Source organism: Carassius carassius, chromosome 32, assembly GCF_963082965.1.
Source record: "Carassius carassius chromosome 32, fCarCar2.1, whole genome shotgun sequence".
In the NCBI taxonomy this organism is placed as follows: domain Eukaryota; kingdom Metazoa; phylum Chordata; class Actinopteri; order Cypriniformes; family Cyprinidae; genus Carassius; species Carassius carassius.
Window position 1 is genome coordinate 9,156,202 of NC_081786.1, and position 24,815 is coordinate 9,181,016.

Here is a 24,815-nt window from a genome sequence, read left to right on the forward strand (position 1 = left end):
AAAAAAAAATTATAGATATATATAATTTTTACAAACAAGTTGTTTTTTAGTGGCACAACAAAAAGTAAACCTAATTTTATTTTATTTATTGGTTACATTTTAATAGAAATTGAGTCACATGTTTAGTATGAATAAATTCTATAGTGCTATTTTACTAATAAATATCATCCTTTTTTCTTCTTTCCTCTTTTTATCCCTTACTTTTGTTTTTGTGATTTCCTTGTAGTTTGCTGAGTTATACTGAACAGTATTCAGACTATGACCCCTTCCTGTGTACTCCTGATCCATCCAACCCCTGGATATCAGATGACACAACGCTCTGGGAGATGGAGGCCAGGTCTGTTTCAGACACACACAGTGAATATTATCATTGTATCACAAAGAAATGTGTACTGTAATGTCTAATATGTTGTGTATGTATGAACAGTAAGGAACCAGGTCAGACTAGAGTTAGACGATGGGGTTTTGGAATCGATGAGGTTTTGAAAGATCCCGTGGGGAGAGAGCAGTTCCTAAAGTTCCTGGAGTCGGAATTTAGCTCTGAAAACCTCAGGTACACCGACACTTCCCCTTTATGACCCCTGCTGGCGGGTGAAGAGTACTACAAAACCGCCAGATCCACTGAGCAACTAACTACTTTTTCATTCTTAATTCATTCTCTGTTGTTATCCAAATCTCAGATTCTGGCTGGCAGTGCAGGAGTTAAAGAAAAGGCCAATCCGTGAGGTGCCAACACGGGTGCAGGAAATCTGGGAGGAGTTTTTGGCTCCTGGAGCCCCCAGTGCCATCAACGTTGACTCGAAGAGCTACGACAAAACCACACAGAACATCAAAGACCCCGGACGATATGCTTTTGAGGATGCACAGGTGAGGAGCTTAGAGCAGCTACACGTATTATTGTTTTTTAATGAAACCAAGCCATGCAATTTAGTTTATAAACATGCAAATGAACTGTAAATGTGTGTGTCCCAGGAACACATCTATAAGCTGATGAAGAGTGACTCTTACAGCCGTTTTATTAGATCCAGTGCCTACCAGGAGCTTCTGCAGGCTAAGAAAAAGGTAAGACATTTGAAGCAATTTGACATATTTGACTGAGGACTCAACTCGAATAAATTAAAAGAATTAAAAAAAATTAAATATTTTTTAAAGGAGTCTCACAAAGTTCAGTTTTTTTCCCCCTTTAAATACAGTAATATTGTGAAATATTATTACAATTTAAAGTAACATTTCTATTTTAATATCATTAATCATATATAAAAGTATTTGATGAGAAAAGCCCCAAATCTGGCATATTATTTTTGTAAATCATTGAACTTAGAAGTCAGTGTATTGTTTGTTTGTTTTATTTGTATTGTATTGAACATGTTATTAGAGCCGTTTTCTTAGGGCCCTAATTGAAAATAGCTCAACTTAAAAAAAATGTGCAAGAACACACTTTCTAGAATAACAAAAAGTTTATTTTTTGATTAGGATAGGATGATGTGGGTTAGTTGTTATGATTATAATGTTATTTTGTTAACAGCAGTAAAATGGAAGTATTATAATGTTGCATTATTTGGGGTAATATTATATTTGTTAGAAACCAAAATCTCTTGTTTTAAAATGAATCGGTGATTCAGCAGTTCAAGAAAGTGATTTATTCTGATAAATCTGATTCATTCAAATTGACACAAATAGATGGGCATATTAATTAAACTTAAAAACCTGCAGCATGCTGTAGTCCCTTTTTTGACTCTTCATCTCGTTGACTAAAGTTGGGAAGCATACAGGATCGCAGAACCTCATTTGAAAAGTTCACTCGTAATGTGGTAAGTGGTAGTGGCCCCGCCCCCTCAATGATGGCTTACCTGACCAATCAGACAGCAGCTCTGGTCAGATGAAGCTTGTCTGGTGCTTTGTCCCATCCCCAAACCTTTTTAATGTCTTGTTAAATCATGTTGTCATGACAGTTCCAACAGGCACAACTTGTGTTTACTTGTGGTTTGTCATTCTCTGCATGACTTTGCATTTTGGTCTATTGCTGCAACAGCTGCCAAAATGTGTACCTGTTCACTTTTCTCTATCTTGTCCACAGAAAAGTAAGAACTTGTTTTGAAGGAAGGCATTGCTTTCAGGTAACCCTGCTTTTCCTTACCTGTATGTGTAGCTCCTGTTCATGTTTGTTTGAATAATCGAGGATACATGTTATGTTTCTGCTGAAGGAATAGATCACCCAAAAATGACAATAGAGATTTTTTTTTCTTCCATACAACACAAATGAAGATGTTTGGCAGAATGTCCAAGCTGTTGTTTTCCATAAAATTAAAGTGAATGAGGAGATTGAGCTTCAAAAATAACACAAAGCATCATAAGTCATCCGTATGACTAAGATATTCCAGGTCTGTTTAATACTGTACTCTACCAGTTTTTTTTCTTCATACCAAGGTTTCCACAAAAATATTAAGCAGCACAACTGTTTTCAACCGTGCTAATAATAAAAAAGCTTTCTTTTGAAATCACAAGAATAAATAACAGTTATTTTAAATACTAAAAAATATTTTAGAATTTTACTGAATTACTGAATTGCTGTACACATCAAATAAAAGCTTGGTGAACAAAAGAGACATTTAAAAACATAAAAAAATCTTATTACTGTTTGACAAAAATTTTGGCTGGTGATGTATCAAAATAGTAAATTTTATTTTAAGTAAATGTTTTTTTTAAATGTAATCATATTTTACAATGTTACTGTTTTTACTGTATTTCTGATCAAATAAATCCAGGCTTGGAGAGCATACAAGACTTAAAAAAAAACTCCACATTACATAATATTACATACTATCAACTCCAAACTTTTAAAATATGGAACAGATATGGATACAAATACTGCATGAAACAGACCAAAATATAATATTTAATTTATTATATTTTCATAATAACATGACAGTGCATAAATGTTAACATTTTTCATTTTTGGGTGAACTTTCCGTGTAATGCAACCCCGCTGAAATTCAAGTTGTTTGTTTTGTGTGTGCTGTCATGAGGTGTCAGGGTTAAAATAACCCTCCTGTAAGGATACAGATTTATGTAAATGACCGAAATCACTGAAAGGAGTCATTTTCTGATGTTTTGTCTATTATTGTTACTTCCCATTTCCATTTAAAATAATTAGTCTTTCTCTTTGTTTCTTATTTCTCTTGTATTGCAGGGAAAATCTCTGATATCAAAGAGGCTGCCTGCTGTCGTCCAATCTTGCTGAGCCTCAAATAATTCACCAAGGATGAGGACGCTGTCATCTTCATCTCTATCGTCTGATTGGTCCAGATCCCAAATACCCTGGCCTGGACAACAGACCGAATCACATGCATGTCCAAGAAACTGAATTTTTACATCAGTTTCTACTTGCTACTTGCTAGTTTCAGCCTTTAAGACAGTTAGACATGGACTTCTAATATTTGGGAAATGCAGCAATGTCTTTCAAAAGAGGAAATCTTCTTCTGTCTGTCAGGACTGTCTCCAACTGTAGACCAATCAAATGATGTCAAAACCAGAAAATGTAAAGTCATAACCACAGTTAAATATAACAACGTAGGCGCATTGTGTAAAATCAAGAAGCTTTAGACACAGAGATGATCTCTTCCTACTCACCTTTCATCTCTTTTTGCATTGATTTTATTGCACTATAAAGGATTTAGCACACGTTTGCTTTTCGCACATGTGAAGTCGCATGGGATATATCTGAAAGCGACTTGTCTTGCAATCTGTCTCGTTGGTTCTTTGTTGGCTCCCTCCGTTTATTTTTTTATACCATGTGTAAACACTTTTACTTGAAGATGTATTAAAGTCAGTCCTTTATCTGAAAGCCATGCACTGATTTCTCTTTCACTTTACAACCTGTTCTACAGTTTATGACTAGTCAGAGCTGTCACGCAGTGGTAGAGCAGAGGAACACCAGGTGTGAGTTGTGTACTCATCCCATTTGTTCTGTCACTTTCCAGTCTCTTTTTGAATTTAGGTGATGCTTGTTGGCGATTTTATTATTCATTATATTTACATACACGGGGGTCAGTGAGCAGGACTTGATTTGAAGTTAAAAAAAATATATGATTATATATATATTTTATTAAATCTTTTTAAGTAATCATTCATAATAGATTATTATTATTTTATTATATAAAAAAATAGTTATTAAAATAAATATTAAAATAATAATTGTTTAAAAAGACAATGAATTGCTGTCCCTAGATTCTTTTTTAGCTTATGGTAATTCTGATCATTTGTTTTTAATTTTAGCTACTTTGATCTTCATATTAAAACAATTTTAAATAACAAGGTTTTTATTTATTTATTTTATTTATTTTACTTTACATTTTTATACTAGCAGCTTTGACTTCATATGCCACATTTGGTGAAGTTGTGGCCTAGTGGTTAGAGAGTTTGACTCCTAACCCTATGGTTGTGGTTTTGAGTCTCGGGTCAGCAATACCATGACATACCATGGCTGCCCACTGCTCTGGGTGTGTGTGTGTGTGTGTGTGTTCACTACTGTGTGTGTGCACTGGGTTAAATGCAGATCACAATTTCTGAGTATGGGAGTCACTTTCACGTAATTATTTCGAATTTTTTCCCTTTTTCCCTTTTTTTTTCCCCCAGGTGTTAACTCAAATGAATGAATGAAAGAATTAATACACTTAATACACACATATTAATAATGGAAAAATGCTTTCATGTTGTCGACTGCCCAAATACTAACCATAGCGTTTTTAACCACTAGAGGGCAATGACTCCATCCGCCAGGTCTTTTTCTTTAAGAGGCTTTGAGTGACTGTTTGTGTTTGATTATTTGGTCAGTTTGATGAGAAGAGCGTTAAATCTTGAGGTCCTGAGTCCGGACTAATCCATCCAACACTAACAGTGAGCTCTGAATAGAACAGTCTAGTTTGCTGCTATCAATACAGTGAGGAATTTAACATGAAATCTGAGTATTTCAGTTACTTTAATGTTACGTCCTATGAACAGTACACATTACATCACAGGACGTAACATTAATTTCAACCAGAATATTTGTGTATATGTGTGTTCGTCCAGTATGTAAAATATTTTGGGTGTCTTCACTAGTTATTCAGTTATGTTTGTGTGTGTGCGTTTGAGAGAGAAACCATTAACAAGAGAGGGATGCTATTCTTATTGTGGTCAAATGGAGATGAGTTCAAAACCACACAAACAACAGAATGGAGAACGATAGACAGAATAAGTAAAGAAAACAAAAGGAGAACAGTCAGTACTGTGTAAAATCCCAAGCCAGATTAAGATTTATGGCACAGAAATTTCAACTTAAAATGATAAACTGTCGAGTGGAAGATTAATGATTTTGCATCTGAAAGCTTTTGTCTTTTTTAGGCCACATAACACATCTGCTTTGTCTTGCCTTGATGTGCTGTCAAACTTGTTTATAAAACCATTTTGTTTTTGGAAAGACACTCGAGAAAAACCTTCAGGCGGGACCTCAATAAAGCCACAGTGAAAATTTCCAAAATGTTCCAGAAACCAAGTCCACACATTTTTTGATCAAACCAATATAAGTATGCTGAAAATGATCATCTGGATCAAACCCATGGGTTTATTGAAGTATTTTCTATATTTACCAAGATGTTTCACTGAAAACTGAGTATGTTAACTGCAGCAGTCAAGAGGGACGGGGTTAAACCAGGGATGCAATCTTGAGTGCTGCAGTTCAGGGAGCGAGAGAGGCAGAGAAACTGAGGAGAGAGAGAAAGAGAGACAATATGTTTTCAGGACTGGTTGATTAACAGTGGGCTTCTGGGGGAGGTATCAGAGAGTGCTAGACCAAAAGAGAGGGAGGGAGAGAAAGAGAGGTGTAGATGAATCTCTCTGTAACTTGTGTGCAACTGATGATTTTCCTTCTGCTCTCTTCACACTCAAACACTTCTCTTTGGAGATCCACTGGGATGTGACAGTAAATCAGAGAGAAGATGATTCAAAGACTCACCGGGAAATACTCAGTGAAACAGAATGCGAGCTGGATGCCACATAAATGAGTGAAACTGGGGAACTATGAGCCATAAAGCGTGACTGCTTCAGTTTGGCCTCAGCGGAGCTGGACTCAAACAGGAAAGACTGGAGGAGACGAACACGGCACAATCTTCAGGAGAGCTTTGATAGAGATTTCGTACTTCTGATGGATATCCACGCTGCTTCTCTACATCTGGAGCTCTGAGGTTTGGCCGATCTCTGACCTGCTGTTTGACCTTTGACCTCTGAGTGACCTCTCAAGGAATCACAGCTATAAAGCGTGACTCAGAACTCCAGATCTACAGGTACTCTCTAAAAGGAAGATTATTTGATTAATTCATTATTTCTATTAAGAATCTAGTATAAACACTCCTGGGTCCCATATACTGTATGCCAGTGAAGAGAGTGTTTAGAAACTTTTTTGCTGGAGTGGTTCTTTAATTCTTCATAGAAGCTTAAAAAAAGTAGGGTCTAATTGGCACTTGAGAAGGTTCTGTTGCTGTAACAAGCCAAAGAACCCTGGTGCTTTTTAGAACAATTTCTATAGTGCTTTGTAAGTAGTTCTTTATGATCTAACTATGATATAATTAAACCAATAATGTTTATCGTAGGGAACTGCTATTGAGAGCAGGGTTGGAGAGAGTGAATCTGACAGTAAATGTTTGATGATGGGGACATGTGCATGAGAGAATGTGTGAGGTTCTGTGACAGTATTGGCTTCAGTCCTGCTTGTGCGTGTCAGTTTGTGGCTGAAATGCATGATTGGCATTATAAAGAAGTGCATGGAAACTGATCAGCCGCAACTCAGTTCAAAGTGGTGACTGCCCCTCAGAGCGCATTAAACTGAGCAGATTTGAGCCTGACAGCCTTTGAGTTTCCCAGTGACATTCTAATTCCCCACCACTCCTTTTAACGAGTACTAATGGTAATGTGTGTGCCTATGATTTAGGGCGAGAGTATAGGTACAATTATGATTAGGGTAGGGTTTGGTTAGGGTTAATGTTATGGAAGGTTTATGCTGTTATAATAAGACTAGGTTAGGATTAATTTGTTGTAAGTGTAATTATCCTACATTAACAAGAGTAGATGTGAAATACTTGAGAGTGATAGACTTGATTGTGTTTGAGCTGAAGTCAGACTCAAAGCATTATGTGACGACAGCCATCAGAGAATTCAGTCACTGATATAGTTGAACTGTTCAACCACACTTCAAACCTCAGCTATGTATTGTAACAAGAGTCTGACCCAACCGTCTCAAACCACAGATATTCCATCTACTCTCTCTGATACAGATACCCATAGACAGACCACATGGTGACAAATCACGCTGTGGAAACACTTCTTACTGTATCCTTAGCTGAAATCTAATCTAGATTCATCTGGAGTTTGCAAACCTCCCTGTACAATCTTACTTATCCTAAATGTGCTTTGGCTTTTTGTTGCTGGCCACTTGTCTTTAGTCTCCTGTACAATGTAAGGGTAACATTCATGTTCTTGTGCTCAGCACTCCATGTTCTCAGTAAAACATCCTGTTTGTTGTGATGTGGAATAACAAAGGAAAACAGACAACTGTTGGATTTTCCTTCATTCTTTTTGGAGTGACTATATATAGATGTTTTAAAAACAACTGGAAGTGGAAATAATATTTTTGACAGCCTGTCATGTGGTGGAGTTTAATTCGTGCTGCCATTTCTAGGTGTTTACTCAGGAATGCACCTGGCAACTGGTGGGCGGAACCTCTCATTATCATAATCTTTCCAATATTTTCTATATAGAGATACGTGCCCACTGATCACTAAAGTTGTTATCTTTACATTAAAAATACACTTAAAATTACAGACATTTGTACAGTATGTTCAAATTACACAATGTCTAAGGAACAAAAAAATCGGAGAATTAATAGGTTTAGACTCGGCTTCAGGGCAGATGTAGTCTTGACATGTTTAAAAAGCATTAAAATGTTTCTGAAATCAGAAATGACACCTTCTGCGATTGTGAGTTTTTGTGTGATAATGGCTCGGCATCTGTATTTGAATGAAAAAAAAAAAAATCATGTTAGAGCCTTCCATGTTTCAGAACTGTAATGTTGAAGTAATTTGTGTTTAATTAAAATACTTTTTTATAAACCCAGCTTAACACAAAGAGACAACACGATGCAATCAAAACATTGTTCCATTTGACCAACCAATAGCAAAAGGGAACGTGCTTGAGGAAATTAGTTTGAATGCAGTCAGTAAATGTGTCTGTATGTTGCATAAGTATTCTGTAAAGACATTGTCTTGTGGCAGAGGGAGGTACATAATTGCTGTGATGATAACTCCTGTCAAATTCATAATTTTGTGGCGCCAGTTAGTGTTTATGTGTGCAATGATGTTTGTGTGTTTTAATATGTGCATGGGTGTGAGATAGAGAGAGATTCAGGGTTTGACATGTGGTTTCGTGTGACTGTTGTTTTGGGTTGGAGATGTTGTGGAAGTGTGAGGGAAGGCTCGCTGTGGGTTTTGACAGTGGTTGGTCAAATGCTGGTATCACTGGCTGTGCATGCTGGCTTCTGCTCAATGAGAGATGCTGGTACTTGTGGTTTGGTTGTTTTACGCTGATTCTCTTACATCAGTCATTCGGCTCAAACTGTTTTTAGCAGCTGTGTTCTATGGGAACAAGCTCTGCAATAAATTGTCAATGTGAAATTGCTGTTTTAGGGTGAGACAAACAAAAAACAATCAGGAAATTAGAAAAGGGATTCATTTATCTTATCATGTTATTTATTTATTGTTTATTCTTTTGTTTATGTCATATGCATTATTGAAATTTTATTCCATTAGTACCAGTGCCACGTTAAATACTTTTTTGCCAGGATTGTGCAAAGTGTAAAAGTATGGACTGGGCCAGGGGTGCGCTATCCTGTTCCTATAGGGCCAGTGTCCTGTAGAGTTTAGCTCCAAACCAGCTGCAGCACACTTGCCCAGACATTTCTAGTGAGTTTGAAGACCTTTATTAGCTGGTTCAAATTCTAATTAGGAATAGAACTAAACTCAGCCAGACAGTAGCCATCCAGCCAGACACTAGACCATTTTGTGGCATTGTACCTTGTTGGTAGGACTGTCTCCTCAGGGAGAGTCTCAGAAAATCCCAGGTTTAATTTCCATCTGAGCATTTCTGTTTGGAGTTTGCACATTCTCCACAATCCTGCTCTCCCATGACCCCACATTAGATTCAGAGAATGAATGGATGAATAGACACACACACACACACACACACGCACATGCACGCCCACACAATTTGTGTTCATTCATTCATAATACGCACTTAATACATAATACAACTTAAATTGTTATAATGCTAAAGTTATTTCATGTTGATTATTGAATTAACTGTTTGTAAAGTGTTGCCACATAATTCTAGGTAAAGAAAATGAACTGCATATTTATTTAATATAATTATAATCCTTTATTAATGATGCAGTGTATACTGGGAAACCCCATAACATTACTGTAGTAAAAAAAACCCGCTGTGCTATCAAAGGGTTTTGCTATATCACACATTTCAATTACAATAATATGTAAAAATACTAGTACAAAAACCTGCAGTGAAAGGTAAAAGGTACAGTGTGGATGATCTGTCCTTGACTTTCTCACATACACAGACAGATGGGAAAGAGATAGAAGGTTTTGTGTTTTTTTTTTTTGTTTTTTTTTGCAAATGTTCCAACTAGACACTGTCTTTATCTCCAAACCACAATTTTTCTCAAGGGAGATTTATAGCTCCTCTGTCTGTGTATGTCTGTGTGTGTGATTCACTCTCTCAATCTGAAATGTGTTTCAGTTATAGACAAGAGCTAGGTGGTGTGTTTGTGTATGTATGTCACAGTCCACTGAGTCACTGTCACATCCTGGCATTCCCTGTCTCTTCACACATAATATGAGCTACCAATAAACTGAGCCTTCTATTCAGCCTGTGGTCATCTGAAGGAGAGAAACCTAAAACTGCTAAACTTTCCACATCCTGATCTAATAATGTTCACATGGTGCTCTCCCCACTGTTTACATGTCCCCTGCATATCTCACCACTGGCATAAGCAAAGCCCTCATTACTTAACCCTGCCTCTGCAGACACATAAAGGCCACTTCCTCGTAACCTCATGGCTTCTGTAGTGTTCCCTTTTGATGGGCGGCCCTGTTTATTTGCATGAGCATTCTGGGACTTGTGTAAAAGTAAACAGCATTAATGGCTGCCGGCGAAACTGACGGAGGGAGATACGGATGATTAATCCATTCCCTTCTGCCTCCGTGTGAGTCACAGTTAACTGTAGCCAATTCTCCCCCGTAACCCAGATTTATACAGCTTAAAGGGACAGTTAACCCAAAATATAACAGTGTTTTTTTTGTTTCGTTTTTTACTGATCCTTGTGTTTCGAAAAATTAATTCTGAAAACTGCTGTTCTAGTTGCTCTTTCACATTCAGTTTCAAAGAATCGGGGCTGGAGCTTTCAAGCTTCAAAAAGGAACAAAAGCACCATATATGTCATAAAAGTACTGTATTTGATGTCTTCTTAAGTCATAGCTTTTATGTACTTTATGTGGACTGATACTGAATTTACTCCAGTAAGCTGCAATTACTGAGTCAGAAGATTGAACTGAAGAATCATCAATAAACAGATTTGACTCAAGAACAGTTTGTTTGTGAATCATAGCTTTTGAACTCTTATGAATATACAGATATTTTCAGAGAAAAACGCCTTAAAGTACAATCTGTTTCTCTCATAAAGCCATATTATGGCTTCAGAAGATTTTGAATGTGTTGCTTTGAATCATTTTTCAAGCTTGAATGCTTCATTCCAGAATGTCATACAAAAAATTTGAAATGATGTGAGGATTAGTAATTTAATAAAAATCTTATTTTTTGGATTAACAATTTCCATAGAAAAACAAATGAAAAGGCACCTCTTTAAGAAAAATAAATAAATGTTTAAACCTTAACCTGACAGATCAAGATTGTGTTATGTCTGTGCATGTATGGTATTTTAGATAAAGTTTAACATTTTCTTGAATATTGCTCAACATTTCTTTTTTTATCATGTGAAAGAATGTAATAGTTCTTTATGTAACTTTCTGGTGTTGTTTAGCTCCAGGCTTTCTGTGAGCTCTTCTGGTTGGTCCGTCCTGAAAAACATAAAAAAATACTTTAAGAAAGCCTCTGGGACATAAAAACAATCTAAAGACTTTGTCTTTTAAATAGATGAAATACAACTGTGCCTTATTCCCAATCTACCTAGCAGAGAAGATGAAAGAGGCTGTTGGCAATGAGAGGAGAGTGAACATGAATGAAACAGACAATGCCTGTGGTTGTAGAGTATCACAAATGTCAGACTCAGAGGTTATCAGAGGGTTATCTAAAGCAAAACTGACAGAGGGCGCCATGATAAACAAGATTGAGAGTTCAGACCAAAGACAGGGTTCAACTTTATCAGCATTACATAAGAACCGCTGCTTTTTAAGAATAGACAAAGTGCTGTAAAACTGCAGTTGTCCATCTATTCATCTACGACTGCCACAGAGTACCAAGTTATCACCATGGTTGTACAGATATGTCATGATAAACTGTGGATACTGTATGTACCATGTTAACACCTCATAATAATCATTTTCGGTACCTTGGAACTTGCAATATTTGATACCATGACATTTTGTAAGGGGGAATTTAATTACGTTACGAGTAGGCTACATGTGTTTTTACAAGTAATGAGCAAAAGTCTGAGAACCGTGTTTTTACAGTTAAATTTTATTTAAGAATGTGCTCCGTAAAAAGCGCCTTCATGGCTGATTCCGTAATATTTAATCACAACCTTAAGAAACTTCATTAAAAGAAGAATGAATCTTAATAGTCGGTTCTGTTTGGTGTGAGATGTCGTTAAATCTGGGCAGGGGAATTCCATTTCCCAGGAAGCTTAGCACCGGGTTCTTATTTAGTAATTAATTTTGGTCAGTTAAATGTTACTAAATGCATGTTTAGAACAAAATAGGCCTAAAAAAATAGATGTGTGTTTCTGTGTTATATTTTGTTATGCTGGTTTTGGAAAAGTATTTGGATTTTTTTGGGGGGGTGGATTGTTTACTATGATGGCGTTTTGTAGGGGGGATTACTACACAGCTTAACGATCTTTTATTTTCTTTTCTTCTTTTTTTCTGGTTCTGTTTTTTTTTTGGTTCGTTTTTTTGTTTGTTTCATGTGGTGAGTGAATCAAATTAAGGGCTATGCAAATTGCCTAACAGTCTTCTTTCTTTCTTTCTTTCTTTCTTTCTTTTTGAACAGTAGTAAAAATGCTAATTGCTATTTTTTTCATGTGGTAAGCGAATCAAAATTATTAACCATTATTGCAAATTAACCATTCTTGTCTGATTTTCTTTTGTCTGAGTTAATGCTGATTAGGTGAATAAAACTCAAGAGTTTACAATCTGGACACAAACTGGACAGACTATTCCTTTGACAATGTATACATTTGAATCCCTAACAGAAGCACTAAAGTTTCTCTCTATTTTGAATCTTTTCTCAGAATGTTCTGGAAGCTGGCAATACCTGCCATTTTGGCATGGACCCTTTTTGTATCGACAGAGACCAAGAAGCCACGTCCCCAGGGTTCCATCCCCTCCCCTTACAAGCTAAAAGGCAACGATTTGTCATCACCATCCCACACACTAGCGTCACTGCCCCAGCACACATCAGCACGACGACAGAAGGGCAAACACGACATGCTGTCATCGAGTCGCGAGGCCCTAGTGGTCACCGAGAGGAAGTACCTGAAGAGTGACTGGTGCAAAACCCAACCGTTACGTCAAACAGTGAGCCTGGAGGGGTGCCTGAGCCGAACCGTCATCAACAGGTTCTGCTACGGCCAGTGTAACTCCTTCTACATCCCCCGCCACTTGATGCCTCAAACTTCACATCGAAGTCGAAAAACAGCATCCATGCCAGACCACAACACTTCATTCCAGTCCTGTGCTTTCTGTCGGCCCAGCCGAATAACTACGGTCACCGTACGGCTTCACTGTCCTGGGCTCCAGCCACCATACCGGCAACGGAAAGTGCAGCGAATCAAGCAGTGCAAATGTGTGTCTGTTAACGTCAATGCCGCATACTGAGAAGGCACACAAATGAAACAATGCCTAAAAATCCTAACAACTGGGGCCACCCAACAATCAATGTGTGAAACCTGCCAAAGACAACAGCTAATCAGAAGACTGGCCACCTTCATTATGTCTGGACTGTACCACAGTATGCTACCGGGGAATGCTTAAAAGCTGCCGAGCAGCAATGGAACACAAAGCTGCATTTTTCTTCTTCTTTTTTTTGGGGGGGGTGAAATATAAAAAAGCTGAGAGTGCAATTACAAAATACATACAAGACTTAAACAGTAAATAACATTCTTGTGTTTTAAATTAACATTGTTTGACCTTTGACCTCTTGAAAGCTTTTCTTAAACAAAACATGGAGCGTCTGTATTCCAGTGATCTCCTGCTTTACCTCAGCAATGCTAATCCTCTATAGAGTGCAACAGTCAGGGTTCCGGAAGTAAAAATCCAATGCTTTTTCTCCATTGGGAAATTGATTTAACTCATTTTAATTGATAACTAACAAAACTTTAGAGACAGACCTGATGTTGCAAATAGATGGTATATGCCTCTGTTGAAACCTTAAACCTGTATTAGCTCAACTCATTTTTGTAAATAATTGTTAAATGTATGAATTCCTGAAGAAAAACTACATTACTCATTTTTCTGCAAAAAACAATCAGAAAAGAGCTGCCCACTGTGAATTGTGTAATAGCCAGTCTCCATACACTCTTAAGCTACTTAAAAATGTATATATAGATAGATGCATATTTTACAAAAAACTAAATATATAATTTCTATATATAATCAACATCTTTAAATCGATAGTTTTATATTTATACATAGATTTAATTTTTATTATGTCATTGCGTTGTAATTCTTTTTCTCATTAAAATTAAGTGCTTGTAGATTTTCCCTTTTTCAATTAACATTTTTTTTTTCATTTTGTAATGTTGTGATTCACTTCTTAGTTATTGGTTTAACTATTTGACAAAAATGTTTTAAAAATCCATCCAATAAAAAATGAATGGGAGAAATACTTTCGGAATCAAAGCTGCTGAAATATTGGGAGGGCACTGTTGCACTCTGTTATTCTTGATACTTGAGAACAGTCAAAGCGGTCTGACCACCATCTATCTTCACCATCTTCTCTTACCTACCCAGCCGTTGTTTATATCAGTGCTAATGAAGGACAGGAGAAGACATGAAAGGATGCTTGGTGACTGTAGACCTTATCGACAGGACATTTAGAGTTTTGACTAAGAACAGGCTGTCAGTTGGGGATAAACTATATTTTGACTTGACGCTGCCATTAGCTTTGCTGCATCTGATGGAAATAATGCCACTGGTTTCAGTTCATCCATTCTGGGCTGACTTTGATCAAGCCTGTAGAGAGTTTGAGCCTTCCCATTGTTATGATGAGTCATGTGCACAACATAAACTGAGATTAATAATGGTTTAAACTTAAATCTTTACCTTAAAGTCTAACAGGCACGTTTGCATTAATGACAATATTTAACAAAATAGCAAAACATGTGTAGATAAAGGAAATTATATGACAAAGCAATCATAGAAAATCTATGAATATATGTAAAATATGTAATAAACATGTCTTCTAAAAATAAATCTATTATTTCACATTACAATACATATTTTCTATGCACGTTTGTTTGTAAGTTTCTACAGTTTCTCCAGAAGGAAATGGAAATTATTCATATGGCTTCTGCATCAGTTCTTCTTTTCTCTAATGCAACACACAGAGAATAGCACAGCAATGGTCACGCATGGGCTATAAAGCTGTCAGCTTCTTTAATTGAAAATACATTTAGGTAAATTAAAGGTTATTGAACTACAACAGACAGACTGACAACAGACTGACAACAGCTGTACACATACAATACAGAATGGTATAAGTCATAAATCATAATACTTGCATATATTTCTCAACAACTGTTCATTAAACACCTTACAGTTGGAACAAAGAAACTCACAACATATCACTCAATTCTATGTCAATTTCATAGGCTGAAGTATATAAACACCTCAAGAGGAAACTATGGACGCAGAATATTATCAAATTTCCATTTAAAGAATAAGATGGCCGTGGCTCATCATATAGGAATCACCAAAACACACATTTTATGACTTTACACAGGTCACATAGTCAGATATTATATCCGAGATTGCCATTTCTTTGTGTATTCAGTTATTCCAATTTCTTAAATGTCATTTCCTGTTCAGCATAAAAGAACATTATTTAGAAGCATATTGTTTAATTAGTCAACCTGTATGAAATCCACTATTTATCTGTCATAGTTTATTAAATATTGTGGCTTTCACCTACAAATAAGAGTGCTATTTTATTATAATTTAATGCACAGGTTACTTTAGATCTTTCGGTACTTTCTTGACAGAAGATATGAAAATAAATATGCAGATTTTGTGTGTACTTATCAAGGTATACTAAATATTCAGTGTGCTTTTGTAAAATAGTGGCTAGTTTCAATATATGGCTTTGAAGTACACCTACAGCAAGATGCTTTTTTTATTATTTAACCTTTTCTTTACTGCATTATATAGCTGTTTGTGTAAACGATCTGCAAAATTACAAAGCACAAAGTCATGCCAAAGGGAGTTAATCTCTCTAACAGAAAACACTTGCCTGAAATGCCTCGTTTGATGTCCTGCCATTATTTCATGACTTAGCTTGTCATCATGATATACATTTGCATAATGCACACAGGCTGACTTGCTTTGGCCCACCCTCAAAGAACAATTAGCATGGACTTCCAATGAAGATGCCATAGCTGTAGCTGAAAACTGTAAAGTCACATTTCTGACATGCTGTAAGTGGTTGACCACAAGACCAAGATCAGACTTAGCTTTTTGGAATGACAGGCTTTAAATAGATAGAAAGTAAAAGAGAGAGGGTTTTAGGCAGAGAGTGAAAATAGTGGTGCTACAACAATGCATGAGAAATTAGAAAAAAATTTTTTAAATGAAAATGTGTTCTAGTAGGCTGATTTGTTTTTATTGTTGTTGTTGAAAATGATCATAATATGGGCTTTGATTGTCTTCGTATGAATTCTGGCCATGTCCATGTACTAAAATAATGCAAACATTCTCATGGCTATTATTATACTGAAGTAACTGTTAAGTAGAAAATAAAGAAAGAACCGGGCAAACAAAGAGTTTTGTTGGATTCAGTACAGCAGAAATTCACATCTTCTGTCCCAGCTTGGCTTTCTGAGTGAGAAGAAAGTGAAACACATCATGGTTGCAATTGGAATTTACACTGTTAAGAGTCCATTACTCATTGCTTGTAATGTGAATCAAGGGATTTTTAAATACTTACTATTCCTGATGCATGTTTAGGTTTTATGTTGTAGGTAGCCTTCTCTCGTGCTTGTTTAAACGTCTCTTCTGCAGCTTTCAACCTAAAAAATATGCAAATTTCATTCAATGAATTGCAGTGACTGACTTATAATAATGACACTATTGTCTTTTAGAGCTGCTTTACAACTTTATAGAAATAAAGGTACCTTGAAGTGAAGACAATCAGACAAACAAAATAGCAACAGAGGCATAATATTCCTCACCGCTCCTGCAATAGGCATTTATTCTCTCTCTTCCAGAGCTCCTTAAAATCTGATGAAAACTCGTGCCACACTGTGAAGAATGTGTTTGGTGAAACCTCCTTCTCTCCTGCCTTAGGCTTGACTGAGAAAAACACGCTCAGCTCCAGAAAACTGGAACGCATTCAAAGAAAAGCATTGACACTGAACAAAATATTACAAAATAAGATTAGAAAGGTTACACTGAGGAATTGTGAAATTGATCGGCTTTCTTCAAGCATGTGAAATGTGAAATTTTAGCTTATAAAAATAATGCTCTTACATTAAGAACGACAAGTGTAATTTATTTTCGCCCACAGCAATCTTAGGACTAGTACTTGGAAGAAATGGCAACATTCAGACAATGAACACAAAGACCTTTAGAATTAACTGATGTGTCATATTTGCTCTTTTTTCCACTCCAAGAGCCAAGGTTTTGAAAAACAGCCACTTTTAAAGAAGACAGTCTACAAACTGTCAATCAATCTCAGCAAACTTGCACTATTAGTAATCCACAAGTGAGGGAAAATCACATAGAAATAGAGAGATAGAGAGGTGGATGCTAATGCACAAACAGACACACACACTCAGAGGAGACTTAACCAATATGACACAATAATAAGTGAACAAGAGACTTGGCACGGTTAACACAGTAAGACAACTTACATCCTCTGCGTGCCAGCGAGCTGTTTTTCCTGGAGCTCCAGCTCTGCTTTGGCTGTGGGCATAAAAATAGGACATTGTACATGTGACACAGACTTTTATACTTTTAAAATATGTTTATGGTTTGCTTGTCACTGAATGACATGGGTTATCAGGAAAAGTCTATCAGAGATTTGTTCCAGTTTTAAAACAAACAGACTCCCATTTCAGTCATAGTGAGAGATGTGAGATTGCGCATACATGTCTCTGTAAATCTTCGCAGGTTACGATCTTCATGAAAAACATAAACCCTCGAAAATCAGATTACACGTAAGCAAGTTGTAATCCACTGACATAAAATATCAAGGAGGAAATCATTGTAAAATCATATTTGCAAAAAGTCTCAGCATGAACATTTGATGAGGCGTTTGACTGCAGACAGAGAAGAAGGTCTCTTACGTCATTACTGCGGTAATGTCAGTGTCACTTCATTAACTTATACATGGAGAGTCTCCCGTGATACACTAATAAATTCAATGACAATTCGGGTATTCGTATACATTTTCATACCACTCACCACTACAATTCTGTGCAACCAGAGAAGGTCCAAAGCACAGATTATTTCAGTTCACACCTCATGGACCCAACATTTTAAGACTTAAAACGTTGCTCAAAGCATTTGTGCTTCAAAAAAGCATTAAATTTGTTATCGGTAGTGGTGATAGCTGAGGCACTCATAACTATTACTATTATATATTGTACCTGCTACCATGGTAAATGGATTATCACATTGCGTCTCAGTGCTCAGGGAAGTGGAAATAGTACAGCTTAAAAAAAAATGGTATGAGAAGACGGAGCGTAGACCAAACAGCACAGAGACGGTCTCTATCTCTCACACACATACACAGGCCTGTCTCACTCAGTTTTTCTTCCTCTCTTCCTTTGTGTAGTTAATTTCATGCTCTGAAAAATAAACAGTAGTGGTTGAAGCGCTGGAGCCAGAGACTGTTACTCTCCTGGAGTTTCAAAATCATACAAATAACAAAAAATAAGACCAGTCCTTTTTTCCGATCCCTGTTCTGTCTGTTTCTCTAACTGGAGGCAGTGTGGAGGGTTGAAGGGGGTCTTTCCGTGGTCATGTCACCCATTTGAGAGCTCAGTGAAGGAGACCCATGAGTCTCCAGATCAAAGGGGTAGAGATGAGGAGGGGGCCGTTCAGCGAGGACCCCACCCTGCCGCCAGAGCACATGTGGGTTTTGTTACAAGGACCAATTTGAATACAAAGAAAGAGAGACAGCAATGCATTTAGCATTTGTTTAAGCCTGTAGTGAAACAGAGAATGAAAAATAGAAAAACGTTTCAGCTAACTCCAAATTGAGCGATGGAAAAAGAGGTTACGCCATGGCAATTGAAGATGATTGGAGTGCGAAAGATGAAAAGAGGCCAATGAATTGTTGACAAGAATAAAGTGCAGAAAGAAACAGTCTTCGGTGCTATAGACAGATCAGGCAGGTTGACTCAGACACACTTAGAGGAAATAAACCAGAGAACAGAAACCATATCAAACAGAGATGGATCGAAGCAGAGATGGAGATTAGAGAAGGTAAATAAACAAGAAGGAGAGCAACTATAATAAAACAATTGCCAGATCATTCGACTCGCCTTAATCACATAAACAAAACACTGAAAGGGTTGAATTAGCGATTAATGTGTTGGGGTGGAACGTGGATGAAATTAGTGACATTAATGAAATTAAGGACTCTCAATTTTCATGCCGCTAGCTTTACATAATTTTTTTTATTAGCTTTACATAAATAATATTAGACCAACTGGGTCTGGGTCAGGTCAGATGTATTTCCCAGAATTCTTGTTGACTCCCAGAGGTAGTCACAGAGCCTCTGTCACATTTATTTCTCAGCACCTCATCTCTCCTCTCACACAGGGTCACTGTACATCCATCCCAGCATTATTCTGACTTTAATTGTTTCCCAAGGTGACGTCTGTAAAATAATATTTGCATGGCTCCTCTGTACGTAATGTGTATTTGGACTAGGGAGTGATGTAATTTTATTAATATAGGCAATGACACACAACAGGGCACACTATCGGCAGTATATATCGTGATATTAAAAAGTACAGGCATTTTCATCGGATGAGTTGAATAGCCATATTTGAAAAGCCATATTTGGCAAGTGCATTTGCATAGATTTTTTCTTTTTTTAAAGCTGAAAAACTGGACAACTTTGAGTGTTCACATTTGGGTTTACTTGTTACAAGAACCAACTCAAACCTTTTTCAGTAACCATAAAGTGAATCTTTCTAAGAAATTTTGACAGGTTACATTCCCACTGTTTTTAATAACTGACTATAAAATAACAATCTTATTTTAATTGTGATTATTATTAAATATTCTTTATTTTATTATTTGAAAATAAGTAATTTATAAAAATCTTACTGTATGTAAAAAAATATAAATTGAATTTAAAAACAATATCAATATTTGGTTATATTGTACAACTGTAAAAAAAAAATTATAATAATAATAATAATAAAAACTGTATTATGAACTGCCTTTGGAATGCACTCCCAAAAATTATGTTTAAAAAAATAATGCCTAAATAAAAGTCTTTGAAATTCACTCCAGTAATACTTTTCTTATGGCTAATATTACTTTTTGTTTAAATCCATGAGATGCAAAATGAAAATTCCTTTCGGAGTGGCAATAAAATCAGAAACTAACATAACATCCCCATGTAAAACAATAACCTCTAACATGTTTGCAATGCATTTTTGTTTTGTTTTTTACCTCTAGTGAGAAATTCTTCCATTTTGTCCTTAAAGGGCTGCAGGTTCTCCTCAGACGAGACATTACACACCTTTTCTGTTTCTGCTGAACAGGCTGAAAATAGAGAGCAGGAACACAGATATGAGAAAGAAACAAACAAAATGATTAATGGAACAGAAGAACAGTTTATTTTAAGCAGTGAAAACATCTTATGTCAGCCTATAAAACTACTATTCAAATAAATAACCTTCAAAAGACTCATTGTAGTGATTCTTGGGCAAGTCAGCCAGATATCTTAAAAAGACTAGCACAGCTGGCCCCACCAGATGGCTAAACTTCTCTCAACCAGTCTTCACAGATTAAACTGTCAGGACCAGCACACGCATTTCAACTAGCATGGACTTTTATTAGCAGGTTAGCATGTTACAGTACATTCCTCTTGCTTCCACTTCCAAAACTTCACAGATGTATCACTTCAGAGAAAAATTTGCAATCTGTGACCTGTGCTAACAGATGCAAATGAATCTCATTTCATGAACCTTTCCTTTGCTTCTGTTCGCTGTACACCTGGAGTTTTACTACAGGCCGACAGGCTTCACCGTGTCACACTCCATCACTACAGTAGGTGATGGATCACAGCATAGCATGGCAATCAGCACAATACAAACACACACATGCTAATGTCCCTGCCAGCTGGATCAAGGGCTCTGTAAAAAGCAAGGATCTGCGGGGTCGCCCGCATAACTCTATGCCCCTTCCAGCTGTCAGTGTCGCACATCTGCTTTAGCACTTAGCTTAGTTTGGTAATGTAGTGATGATCCATTTATTGTATGAGCCTGGCGTAAGAGAGAAGCCATGCTTATTGGGCCACAGGGAGATTTTAGGGATGTGAACAGTTGAGTATTCAGAGAAACATTGCCAGAGAAAAAATATTTGCCTGCGTTAAACAAACGTAGGCTTAATCTGTTCAGCAGGTGTATGCCAAAACGATTTAGCTAAGCATACAAGCTCTGGAAAAGTACATTTACAAGTTATCAACCACATGTATAGTGGGCCTAACTAATAAGCTTTTGAAAGATTAACAATGCAAATCGCCAACTAGGGACTCTAGTGAAAGCACGTGAAAATATGGCTAACAGCAGGGGCGAAGCTAATAGGCTGTATAGCAATGCATCAAACCTACCATCCTTCAATTGAAATTTCCATAAGCCAAATGCAAATCCATCTGTTATGTATGACTGCTTCGAGTGGAACTAAAAGGGCTTGGACACTATTATCTGTGCGTGGTAGACAATCTCACTCTGGATAAGTGATTGATTGTAAAAGTGTTTTTGATGTAGGGCAGTGTTCTAATTTGACCACATCAACATCCACAAGTGTTTTTTTTAAGCATCTGAACAATCCAAACACACCGACAGTGGAATGTTAGTATTTCCAGATCTGTGTGTTTGTGTGTGTGTTTTTGAGTTGGCAATGAAAATGTTTGCAGGGATTTAAACTCGGCTTTGAGCATGTAATAGGATTCTTACACCTCATTCACACCGTCGTGCACTTGTCGTACAACCTTTGACTTGCGGCACAAAGCTGAACCAATCTCACTAACCTCCTGAAGACCCTGATAAACTGCTTTACTGGTCAGGGAGCAAAGTGAGTACTTACAAGGCAGTTTAAGAATACATGGCATTTCCTACTAACAGGGAACAAAAGAGAATCTGAAATTCATTTATACATTTATTAATTTTTTTTCACAGATGTTAAGTGAAAAGATGTCTTAACCTTTAAAAAAATTGGACTTTCAAACAAAAATATGAATGGATTTATTTTGAAAACATGAATTTTTCATTCCTATTACCCGAATGTCTAAATGTTACAGTATATAAAACTATCAAACTAAATTGAAAGAATTTGCTGTATTTATTTGATCCAAGGCTACATTTATTTGATGGAAAGTACATTAATTGTGATCCTTCAGAAATCATTCTATGTTGATTGTCATTTGTGCTGCTTAAAATACCCCCCCCCCCACACACACACACACCTCAAATTATGCTTAGAAGAACACAATTTACAGAATAGTACTGATTTATCTATCACTTTTGATCAACTTAATATATATTTAATATATCTGATAAATAAAATACTTTTGAATGGTAATGTAAAAATAATGCGTAAGGACAGTTCACCTGCAGAAACCTTGAGTTAAGTGCTTTAGGCCTGTCAAAAAAGGTTAGACCCCCAAGGAAAAGTGCTGAAATGACCCCCTTTTCTCATTTATTTACATGCTAGGGCCTTTTAAAAAAACACATTTGCAGTATTGATCATTGTGGCAGCCAGCTGGGGGCTCAATAAAAATAGCCATTTGAAAGTCAATGAGCCTTCTAAAGCAGAACACGGGTCATTTGCACTGGTGTATACAAACTAAACATTTCTGTGTGTATTAATTTATTTGCTTTTGCGTTTGCGTGTGTCCACATCTCACCATTCAGATTTTTCCGTAACTTGCGTAGGTCACATTGAAAATCCTCAAACTTCATCTGTGAAGCCTGAAACAGATCCTGAGGCTCTGGAAGTGGGTACACGCATGTTTCTTTACCTGCATCCTGACACACAAACAATGGAAAATCTAAAGTGCAATCATACAAAAAAAAAAAAAAAACAGGATGTTGTGTTTATGCGATCATAATTGTAGCAATGGTTGATTTGAAAAATAATTTAATGTGAATTCTTCAAATAGTTTGGTGTGTAAAGATCATTATGATTCCAAAACCATGAAAACATCAAACACAACAAATCAATCTCAATAACAGTCTGTCTGTTGGAGATCAGAGCCGCTTGCATGCACACGCACACGCATGCACACACACACACACACACACACACACACACACACACACACACACACACAAACACACACACGCACACACACACACACACGCACACACATGCTCTCTCCTTGTTATTTGCCTGAATGTTAGAAGCACTTCAACAACCTGTGGATCATATTTTGTCAATTTGGACACAACCTCATAATCACAACATCTGGACTGACTGCTGACGGTATTTACAATACAGTGCTTTTAATCTACGTCCAAAAAGGGCATCAAGCAATCAAAGGCCTCTGCTCACTCAGAGCGGCCATTTGTCTATATGGTGAAGGGAAAGGCAAATCAAAGTGATGAAACCAAAAACAAAGCCACTTTTTTGTCTACCATGAAGGGTGATTCTAAGGGACCTGGGGGTCTGTTAGTCAAACCAGTGAAATAAACAGTTGGCCAAACCTACCTCATCAAAGTGTCGCAGATAGTAAGCAACTATGTAGGACAGGAGGCTCTGAGAACTATCCTGATGGAGCGAGAGGAGGAGGAGACGAGAGGTGGAAATAAACACAGGAGAATAATCATTTTTCATGTTTTGGGATTGTATACACTCACTTAGCTCAAAGCGTTTGTGAATAAGATGCCAGACCTGGTGGCTTGAAAAGGCGCTCGCTCTCATGCACATGTGTGCAGACACACAGACCGCATGGGATGTGGAAATAGACTACTGCCTTGGCATAATAAAGTATAAACCTCTCATTTTGAGTGATACTGCCAGAACGGGTTCTTTATGACCCGGTTAGTGGGGTCACAAGACTATCAAAGTACTGTCTGCAAATTTCTGTGCAGGTTCAGGCTAAGGTTTATGCTATTTCAGTGCTGGTCTATGTGGTGGATCTGATATTTGGCATCATTTACTTGCCATCATGCCATTCAAAACCCTTACGACCTTCATTCATCTTCAGAATGCAAATTAAAATATTTTTGATAAAATCCAATAACTTTATGACCCTCCATAGACAGCAACAGACCTACCACATTCCAGAAAGATAATAATGACATAATGAAAAAAGGTCCATGTGACATTAGTGGTTGAATCATCATTTTATCAAGCTACGAGAATACTTTTTGTGTGCAAAGAAAACAAAACTAATGATTAATTGCCTTCTTCCCAAGGTAATCAATCTCATGAAATGTTCCCCACATTATGCAATAAAAATGTTCAATAACCTTATATTTATTTGTTTACACCTCCATCCTTGTATATCCCTGCATCTTCTCATTCTATTCTATTCCATTCTATCATCTATAGCACAACTGTACATACAATTTATTTATTTTTCAATTTATTTTTCAATATTTTTCTATTTATATTTACATATGTTTTGATTTTGACATTTTTATTGTCTGTGTGTTGTTGTTATCTCAGTGTACTGGAAGCTTATGTCATTAAAACTAATTCCTTGTAAGAGCAAGCATATTTGGCACTAAAGCTCTTTCTGATTCCGATTTTTTCAGCGATTTCTTCTCTTCTTTGTAAGTCAAGCTCTCAGAATTCATCAAAAAATATCTTAATTTGTGTTCCAAAGATGAACAAAGGTCTGACTGGTTTGGATGACATGAGGGTAAGTAATTAATGACAGAATTTTCATTTTTGGGGAACCATTCTTTTAACATATTATTTTAATTTATTTTCATATTCATTATACAGTTCATAAGCATTTTGTTTTTTTAAGTCTCGCAAATTCATATAAAATAGCTTACTTCCATTTTGCAAAATGGAAAAATAAAATGATAGTCAACAGAGTGCATTGTCAGGACCCCATTGACTTTCACT

The 24,815-nt window shown here is 36.7% G+C and overlaps 3 protein-coding genes across 5 annotated transcripts in view; 2 read left to right on the forward strand and 1 right to left on the reverse strand.

Moving 5' to 3' along the window:
* Positions 1 to 3,848, forward strand: part of LOC132112592 (regulator of G-protein signaling 7-like) — a 50,807-nt gene extending 46,959 nt beyond the window's left edge. The window contains exons 13-18 of the mRNA XM_059520132.1: positions 227 to 337; positions 428 to 553; positions 681 to 867; positions 973 to 1,062; positions 2,078 to 2,117; positions 3,191 to 3,848. Of these exons, the coding sequence (XP_059376115.1) occupies positions 227 to 337; positions 428 to 553; positions 681 to 867; positions 973 to 1,062; positions 2,078 to 2,098 (535 nt within the window). The 3' untranslated portion in view covers positions 2,099 to 2,117; positions 3,191 to 3,848. The remainder of the gene's footprint in view (positions 1 to 226; positions 338 to 427; positions 554 to 680; positions 868 to 972; positions 1,063 to 2,077; positions 2,118 to 3,190) is intronic.
* A 1,921-nt stretch (positions 3,849 to 5,769) lies between these two features.
* Positions 5,770 to 13,186, forward strand: LOC132113190 (gremlin-2-like). Its single transcript, XM_059521009.1, has 2 exons — positions 5,770 to 6,320; positions 12,566 to 13,186. The coding sequence occupies exon 2, from the start codon at positions 12,567 to 12,569 to the stop codon at positions 13,149 to 13,151; it is 585 nt and encodes a 194-aa protein (XP_059376992.1). The 5' UTR covers positions 5,770 to 6,320; position 12,566; the 3' UTR covers positions 13,152 to 13,186.
* Positions 13,187 to 15,000: 1,814 nt separating this feature from the next.
* Positions 15,001 to 24,815, reverse strand: part of fmn2a (formin 2a) — a 47,037-nt gene continuing 37,222 nt past the window's right edge. For 2 of the 3 annotated variants that reach the window (XM_059520134.1, XM_059520133.1), the window contains 7 exons: positions 23,445 to 23,504; positions 22,642 to 22,762; positions 20,184 to 20,276; positions 17,402 to 17,453; positions 16,721 to 16,870; positions 16,477 to 16,558; positions 15,001 to 16,367 (listed from right to left, as the gene is read on the reverse strand). In XM_059520134.1, coding sequence (XP_059376117.1) covers positions 16,341 to 16,367; positions 16,477 to 16,558; positions 16,721 to 16,870; positions 17,402 to 17,453; positions 20,184 to 20,276; positions 22,642 to 22,762; positions 23,445 to 23,504 — 585 coding nt within the window. In that variant the 3' untranslated portion in view covers positions 15,001 to 16,340. The remainder of the gene's footprint in view (positions 16,368 to 16,476; positions 16,559 to 16,720; positions 16,871 to 17,401; positions 17,454 to 20,183; positions 20,277 to 22,641; positions 22,763 to 23,444; positions 23,505 to 24,815) is intronic. The other variant, XR_009424993.1, reaches the window with a different exon arrangement.

Bases quoted from the DNA above. Each gene is read 5' to 3' on its own strand.
- LOC132113190 (XM_059521009.1), top strand. From the start codon at position 12,567: ATGTTCTGGAAGCTGGCAATACCTGCCATTTTGGCATGGACCCTTTTT.